The sequence below is a fragment of the Cottoperca gobio genome, chromosome 5, assembly GCF_900634415.1.
Source record: "Cottoperca gobio chromosome 5, fCotGob3.1, whole genome shotgun sequence".
Lineage (NCBI taxonomy): Eukaryota > Metazoa > Chordata > Actinopteri > Perciformes > Bovichtidae > Cottoperca > Cottoperca gobio.
In genome coordinates, this window is record NC_041359.1 from 10,231,125 (window position 1) to 10,240,112 (window position 8,988).

The 8,988-nt window shown below is 41.8% G+C and overlaps 1 protein-coding gene across 1 annotated transcript in view; it reads left to right on the forward strand.

The window, feature by feature from the left end:
• Positions 1-8,988, forward strand: part of cita (citron rho-interacting serine/threonine kinase a) — a 41,823-nt gene that overhangs the window by 22,810 nt on the left and 10,025 nt on the right. The window contains 16 exon segments of the mRNA XM_029431595.1: positions 450-624; positions 2,117-2,314; positions 2,529-2,582; positions 3,227-3,424; positions 3,725-3,918; positions 4,024-4,159; positions 4,324-4,428; positions 4,663-4,803; positions 5,032-5,139; positions 5,669-5,861; positions 6,416-6,577; positions 7,983-8,120; positions 8,347-8,527; positions 8,618-8,709; positions 8,882-8,916; positions 8,918-8,987. Coding sequence (XP_029287455.1) covers positions 450-624; positions 2,117-2,314; positions 2,529-2,582; positions 3,227-3,424; positions 3,725-3,918; positions 4,024-4,159; positions 4,324-4,428; positions 4,663-4,803; positions 5,032-5,139; positions 5,669-5,861; positions 6,416-6,577; positions 7,983-8,120; positions 8,347-8,527; positions 8,618-8,709; positions 8,882-8,916; positions 8,918-8,987 — 2,180 coding nt within the window.

The following is an 8,988-nucleotide window of genomic DNA, read 5'->3' on the forward strand; positions in this document are numbered from 1 at the left end:
GGCATAGCAGATCGCTGTTGTCAGCATAAAAAGCTTTGAAAACCAACTGTACTCTCCTTGCTCAGCACCAAACAGCAGACAGACAGTTAGCAACGTGTGTGTGTGTGTGTGTGTGAGAGTGTGTGTGTGAGCAACTGTTTGCTAACAAATTTGCCATATTAACTGAAAAGGTGCCTGAAGTGGCCAAAAAATTATTTGTTTTTGCAGCTTTAAATACAGAAAAAACAGCTTCAACTAATCTTAACTGAAAGTTTCAGGAATTTTATCATTCTTTTGTTATTACAGTGTAAATATCGTCTGTTGAATTTACAGTGTTGTTTACTGAATTAGCTACTGTACATCAAGTGACCTGTATGTGTTAAATAAATGCTATGAAGCTCTTTTTTGAAAGATGTCTGCTTCTGAACAGATGTGTGTAATAGTCATCTGTTTGTGTATATTTTTGTTAGGAAAGCCCAGGAAGAGATGATCTCAGAGCTTCGGCAGCAAAAGTTCTATTTGGAGTCTCAGGCAGGCAAGCTGGAGGCCCAAAACGCCAAACTGGAGGAGCACCTGGAGAAGATGAGTCAGCAGGAGCAGACCAAGAGGAACCGGCTGCTGGAGCTGGAGAGCAGGCTGCGGGAGGTGAGGCAACAAGAAGCAGAGATACGAGGCAAAATCTGTTAGCTCAAGATTAAGTAATTCACTTTAACTAGCCCACAGTGTAGCCTTACATCATCACAATCCACAAAAGGGATTAAGGCAGCTGATCAGCTAGCGAGCTCAGATCCCTTTCAGATAAATGGCTAATTAAATACTGTAGGTCTCTGATGGCACCCTACAAAATTGCTATTGGACCTGTACACAAGTTGTATCCGCTAGTCCAGTGGAGCCGAGAGCCTTCTCTAGAACAATGCAGTTTATTCTATTTCACAAAATTCAAATACGGTAATGAAAATACAAGTGTATATGACATTGTCAAGGATAATACGACAAAGTCCAGTATTTCCATCGTAGTCCCTGATGTACCATCAGTCCTTTCTCGCCACAATGATGGAGACAGCCGTTCAACGTCTAAAGCGGGAGAAACTCGCCCCCAACGTGCTACATCCTTACACAACATTCCACTTGCAGATAAATATGCCTAGATAGACAGACGAGATATATTCATACATAGATGGATAGATAGATTTGGTTTGATGTAATTGAAAACCACACGGCCCCCTTTCTCCTGTTTGAGAGCTCTCACCCCCCGGTGTGCTGTCTGCCGAGTTTACCGACGGACGAACTCTTCCCCACTGGGACAAGAAACACAGATTGGCACTAATTGCTAGCTTTTCTGCACTCCCACATACAAACGCACACACTGTCCGCTCTCACACACAAATATGTACTTTCAGATGAGATCCACTGTTCCATCTCTGTAATAGTCAAAAACTAAGATAACTGCATACTGAGAAGATAAATGCACCCTTTTGTGCCTCAACTTTATTTAGTTTTAGGACTCTTTACAAGCATAGAGTGTGCATGCGTTCTTTGAAAAAGGTCAGAAATGTTTCTATTTTTAGGTCTTAACAAGTGACAGTTTAAAGCCAATTACCAGAGGTCTTTTTTTCACCATACACCTTTGGGTTTCTCTGTGCTGTCCAATTTTTGTTCTTAATTGTAGAGTTTGCATCTGCATTTCTATATCTGCTAGTTAAACTTGTGTTTCCCTGACATCCTCTAATTATTCTCGTTCTTAATTTTTTCTTACACAGCCCAAAAACTTAAAATTGGCTTTGTTTCACTACTTTGTTCTTTTTTAATTGGTCTTCAATTCATGATGACATTAGAAAGGTTCCTGAAAAGTCTTGAAATTCGCTGTAACCTACTGGAAGTAAAGGAAGCCTATATGTAGGTATATAAGTAACTGCAAGTTTTAAATTCATATCAACAATACCAGAAAATGTCTGCCAACAGACTAAAGATGTGGGTCAAATGGGTTCAGGCAGTTCTTTTTTTATATATTTGATTTTAAGCAGTCTTTTCCGATTTCCGAAAAACATGCTGAAAATGATATGCAAGGACAATCAACTTCAGATTAGATTTATACTGTGATATACACGTCATTCACCCTAGTGCTGTTTCCTTGTAGATGGGCCTAGAACATGAAGAAGAGAAGCTGGAGATCAAGAGACAGGTGTCAGACTTGACCCTCTCCCTGCAGGAGCGCGAGTCCCAGATTAGCAGCCTGCAGGCGGCACGTCATGCCTTAGAGAGCCAGCTGCAGCAGGCGAAGACTGAGCTGGAGGAGACCACTGCTGAGGCTGAGGAGGAGATCACAGCCCTCAGGGTAAGACAAACAAAGCACATGTGTGTGCAATCAGTCACACAAATGAAGGAAATCCATTATTCAGATGTAGGCAATCTGTATTATGCATGCAGTCCAAAGGAAAGTTACCTTTTCAGTTTTTAAATAATGCTGTCAGCAATACATCATTCTTCATCATTTTATGTGGCACTCCGATTTAGTTGTATTTCTGCTCATCTGCTCTTGTTTCTCACAGAATCACAGAGATGAAATTCAACGCAAGTTTGATGCCTTGAGAGACAGCTGCTCAGTAAGTGCTGCCACGACGATTTGTCTCTGCTTTCGGCAGCAGAACAAATTAAAAAAAGTTACACAACACTTTTGAATATATGCTGATTAATGTTCAACTTTTAAACGTTCATTCTAATGTAGTAATGAAGTCTACTGAATCTTTGGAAGCACACGTTCTCAAGCTTTGCCCAAACACTTGTGTACATACACATTTTTTACACATACTGTATTTACTGTAGCTAAATATATGACATGAATGACATGTAGATGGATAAAGTTCAACAAATCAACTCCTTCAACTTTCAAATAAAACATCTAAGAGATCTTATTTTATCTTCAACTCTTGAGCATCCTTTAAAGGTTCAATGTGTAATTCTGAGCTACCTGCTCCAAAGAAATAGGAGGCAGTATTTTACCTCTAAACTGGGTCCATACAATCGCTAATGTTCATATTTTAGTTGTAGTAGTTTGCCATATTTATTGTATTCTTTATATTGTCTATTTCATTTACTCCTGTGTAATGTCTGTCATGTCAGTCAGTGGACAAGAATACCAAACTGCTGAAACTCCGTAAAGCCGATCAAAAAAAACACTGCTGTCTTATAATCTTCAGTTCGCCTCCATAACTAAGGCTAACAGCTCTACCTGTTTGTGTTTCCTCAGGTGATCACTGACCTGGAGGAGCAGCTCACGCAGCTGAGTCAGGAGAACGCCGAGTTGAACCGCCAGAACTTCTACCTTTCCAAACAGCTTGATGAAGCGTCAGATGAGAGGGAGGACCAGCTGCAGCTCAGCCAGGAAGTGGACAGGCTGAGGAGGGAGGTGGCTGACCGTGAGATGCACCTCAACAACCAGAAACAGGTAACACACACACACACACACACACACACACACACACACAGAAATTATTGAAAGCTCTGAACATAATTTACTGTATACCTGACATTGATAGATATAGTGTAAAGTTGTGTTTTTAACTTTATTTATCCCTCATGTTCCAGACCAAAGATGCAATGCATTATTTTTATGTAACGTTTAAGCCTCATAATACTGAGACTGTGTGCCGTCACTGAAAAATGCAGGAGAGAAAACAATCACGTAGTTTCGCCCAAAAGCGAAGTGAAAGATGTTCTCCTCAGTTTTGCTTGTTTATGCTCCCAGAACATTGAGACACTGAAGACCACATGCAGCATGCTGGAAGAGCAGGTGGTGGAGCTGGAGTCCCTAAATGACGAGTTGCTGGAAAAGGAGAGGCAGTGGGAGGCTTGGAGAGGTGCCCTGGAGGACGAAAAGAGCCAAGCCGAGAGACGCACCAGAGACCTGCAGAGACTGTTTGACAATGAGAAGCAGAATAGGTAACCTAAAGCACAAACACTTAAATGAACTTACCCTGTCTTAATATTCCATGTATACAATAAAAGGTATTCCTTTTGTAAGACATGTTATTGTGCTATTCACAGGCTGCGTGCAGACCAGCGCAGCACTGAATCTCGACAGGCAGTGGAGCTGGCAGTCAAAGAGCACAATGCTGAGATACTGGCCTTACAGCAGGCTTTGAAGGAGCAGAGACTGAAGGCTGAAAGTCTGTCTGATACTGTGAGTCACAAGTGTTCATGTGTCGTACTTATGATCTAACTTCAACCCCACCGTCAGTCCTCCAAATGACTATGACAAATATTTGTTTTAATTCTGAGAGAGGAAACCTACACTGTGTTTGTGGAGGTTATAAGGATTTAACAAACACTCGCACGTTCTCACAGCTTAATGATCTGGAGAAGAAGCACGCCATGCTGGAGATGAACGCCCGCAGCTTACAGCAGAAACTGGAGACGGAGAGAGAGTTGAAGCAGAGGCTGATGGAAGAGGTAGAAAGTGAAATGCATCCACATAAACACGCATCTGTATTCATTATATTACATTTATGATATGTACTTGTACTTTGAATGACAGTATTTCTATTACATTTCCTTGAACAGTTGGCTCAAAATGTTTTTTTGTTTTTTTTCCCTGTTTGGATAAAATCTTCTTTTAATTGAGTTAATTATATGTGCTACCTCATTTCCTACTTTAAATATCTGTGTGCTTGTGTCCCCACACAGCAAGGGAAGCTGCAGCAGCAGTTGGACCTCCAGAAGAGCCACATTTTCCGTTTGACCCAGGGCCTGCAGGACGCTCTGGACCAGACTGACATGCTCAAGACTGAGAGGACCGATCTGGAGTACCAGCTGGAGAATATACAGGTGCTCAATACATACTTTTGCAATCTGATGAAATACAGCGTCCTCTAGGGAGAAACAGAGTCGTAGTTAGATATTAGAATAGTGCGACGGATGTTGGCAAGTAACAAGGTATCTCCGGGGGACCCAGAGGATAAAGGAAATCCTAATTCATGTGTTCTCAAAGGGAATTCTTGTAAGGTTGTCTTCAGAGGTATTTCATTCTCTGACAATCTGCTTCCCTTCCTGCAGGCTGTATACTCCCATGAGAAGGTGAAGATGGAGGGGACCATCTCCCAGCAGACCAAACTCATAGACTTCCTCCAGGCCAAAATGGATCAGCCCACCAAGAAAAAGAAGGTCTGCGAACACATTTTTATGACAACTTTTCACTAATATTATTAATGTTATACGATTGGTAGAATTAGATTCCAGTGGGGGCTGCGTAGGATTGTTTCTGACTCGTGTGATCCAAACATTTCCAATAACTCCAGACAGAGTGTTGTAAATGTCAAAAAGTCAAATGTATAAAATAAAAAATAAAAAGATAGAAGTAACCTTTAAAAGATTCACAGCATGTTTTTATCCAAAGGAAATCTTCTGCTTCAATCCATTTTTGTTGGCGTTTAGCCATTCAATAACAGCATTCTCACTGCAGTCACAAAACTGTTTGCTCACCCGCTTGCCGCACAGACCTGTATTAATGGGGCGGTCTAGCAGCAATCTAACAGCACCATAAATTACACTTGTATAGCTACAATAACAACAAATCCTTTTTATAGTAAATGATTTACATTTTTACAGAAAAAGATCCTATTGTATATCTGCATCCGCTTATGTATTGTATTGTTCATACATAGCATTACTAACATGTTCCCTCTCTAAATAGGGTATATTTGGGCGACGTAGGGAGGATGTCGGCACCACGACTAACGGGGCGCTGACTCCACAGCCCCTGCCAGCAGTTCCCATGCAGTACGGTGACATGAAACTAGCTTTGGATAAGGAGCGCTCTAGATGCGCTGATCTGGAAGAGGCTCTGCAGAAGATGAGGATAGAGCTACGATCTCTTAGAGATGAGGGTAAGTCCCAGTGTTAAGCTGCCTTCACACGATAAGAAATGTGCTCTTTCCATAGAAAAAACAACAGCACAGCAGAGGGGTTTACCGCTGATCATATGAAGGCAGCTTTAGGCAGCACTGTAACTGCAACAGATATGGGGCAGGCTTTATTTCTTATGGCATCCCTTAGCAACAAGGAATGAGATGATACTCTGTAGCTAACCCTGTATCATCAACATCTTTAATTGTTGTTGACACGGAGTCAGAGAGGTGTTGATTCAACTTCACCTCAGTTCACCTAAACTCATACCACCATAAAGTCAGGTGTACATTGGAAATGAGAAATGACAACCTAAGTCAGGAAATGCTGTATTGCGCCTCCTGCCTTATCTCGTCCCAAACATCTTTTAACTGAGTTGCCATGGCATCATCTAGCTCCATTATCTGCACCTGCCAGGTCCTATGAGATTTATTTTAGAATGTATTAGTTTTTTGGTAATGGGGTGAGACGTTTTCATCTTAACAGCTACTGCTGCTCTAATATTAGGTTGTTTTATATGTTTATGGGAATACAGCGGCTCATTTCAAAGCGCAGGAACATGTGGCTCCTTCCACGCCGGCCCAGGCTCGACATCAAATCCTCATGTCAGCCATTGTCAAATCCCCAGAACATCAACCCAACCCCAGCAGCCTGCTCAACCCCTCCACCCGCAGCAAGGAGACCGCCACACCTGAAGGTTAGTCACACACACACACACACACAGACTGATATACAAACACACAGGTAAACTCAATGCGAATCAGCCTGAATTTGAACCAAGGATTTCCTGTTTTGAAGGTGTGTGGTGTCCCCCATCAGATAGTTCACCCTTGTGTCGTCAGTGTCAGCACAAATGGACTGTCTGTTCCCTTTGTTTTGTTTATGTGGTGTGTTTATGTGTGTGTTCTTTCTATGGCCTGTCTCACAAAGCAGGATTATGAAGTTAAATAAAGTTGGATAACTGGGCTCAGTACATGTTAAACCTGGAGCTCGCTCCAAACAAGCAACATGGACGGAAGTAAAAAAACAAACACTCTTTTTCGGTTTTATTCACTCTGCATTTATCCAGCCAACATTGTAACCCTGCTTGGGCCTGTCTCACAAAGTACCAAGAGTGGATTAGTCAGGTAACATTGGATTCAATCCCAGCTTTCCACTATCACGAAGCTAAATTACCTTTTTTATGGGGATGATCACCATGGAAACTGAAACTTTGCATATATCAAAGCTGCGTAGCCGGTTCAGAGGATTATATCAAAATGTATAAACTGCCCATCTCTTAAGAAATTGAAAAACAGTTCCTAAAGGATCATTCGATGACAAAGATACTGCATTCACTTGAGAGTGAATCTCTTAAAAACACAACATCATAAGTAATAATGTCCTAAGATAGACCATGATGTGTATTTCATCAGAGACATATTTGGGTAAGAGTAGGCTGGCTGAGATGAACGTGCTTTGTGATTCAGGTTCCTTACCGTCCGTGTTCCTTTGCTTTCACATAGCTATTGTTAGACTGCTCTCTCCTTTCTGTCTCTTTCCTCTTGCTCCTCACAGAAAAGAGGAGAGTCACCTTTGAAAGTAAGTTAGCAGTCCCCACTGTGTCTTTTCACGTGCATGAGCTCATCTCCATGCACGTTATACTGCACAACACATGCTCATATCATACTGTACATCTGTCTTTTGTCCTGTTGTCAAGTTAACTGTAACTTGACCAAAGACTTTATTCTTAAAAGTTTTAGTAATGTTCTTTTTTTCAGCATAATTTCTGGAGTCATGATTTCGATAGCACATGGTTAGATAGGTAGCTTTCCACCCAGAAACATTTTAATGCATCCCATGGTCATTGGCATGCATAATCTGATTCTGACTGACTATATTATTACACTCGACATAATAATTGAGATGCCTAATACCTGAAATTAAAAGGTGTTCCTTCATTATTTAAATTAGGCCCATGCTGCTTGAGAAAAAAACTGAATCTCCTTGAGCTCTTTGCGGACTTTTAAAGCGCCCGTTACAAAACTATTCTGGTGTCATATTTCTCTTTTAGTAACTCCTAACCCTGCCCACTCATTCTTCTTCCCTGTTTGTACTTGCAGAGTTTGGTCGCCGCGTGAAAGAGAGAATGCACCACAACATCCCTCATCGCTTCACTGTGGGCCTCAACATGAGGGCTGCCAAGTGTGCCGTCTGCCTGGACACTGTTCATTTTGGACGACAGGCTGCCACTTGTCTAGGTTTGTATCCTGCACTGTAGCTTGGAGTACTGAATATGAAGATAATTCAGAGGACAAATGATCTCTCAAAGGAACAATTCAGATTTTTTTAAAGCAAAAATATTCTACTGTACACTGACTATAAGTACCTTGTACAGCCCCACTTTAAAAGACCCAAACTATCCCTTTAACATTGCAATATGAACTCACTTATGTTTCTCACCTCCCTCTCTTTGTTGTACTCTAGAGTGTAGCACCCTGTGTCACCCTAAATGCTCACCATGTCTTCCGGCCACCTGCGGTCTTCCAGCCGAGTATGCCACTCACTTTTCGGAGGCTCTGTGCCGAGAAAAGGCAAACTCTCCTGCACTGCAGGTCAAAGAGGCCAGTGGGCATGTTCGCTTGGAGGGATGGATGAAGCAGCCAAGGTAACCTCAGTCCTTTACAACCTTACTGGCCATGTACCATGGGTTTATTCACAGCTTTGGCAGTAATGTGCATTTGTTTGCTAAACGCAGAAATGGCAAGCGTGGCCAGCAGGGCTGGGAGAGGAAATATGTGGTGCTCGATGGAACCAAAGTATCCATCTATGATACTGAGCCCAGAGAAGGTCAGTACTTAATGCTTTTTAATGGCTTTCATTTTGTATTTGTAATAGAAAGATGCATTTTAAACTTGAAAGATCATCGCTGTTCCATTTTGTAATAAGACCGTTACGATTTAAGTCTTTTTATTACCATCAATTCAGCAGTATCCAATAGAATGTGTTGTTTTTCTTCTAGACTATATAACAGTCGAGGAGGAGTTTGAGCTCTGTCCTGCCTGATGGAGAGGTGACTGTTCATGGAGCCGTCGTTGCCTCTGAGCTCATCAACACTGCCAAGTCAGG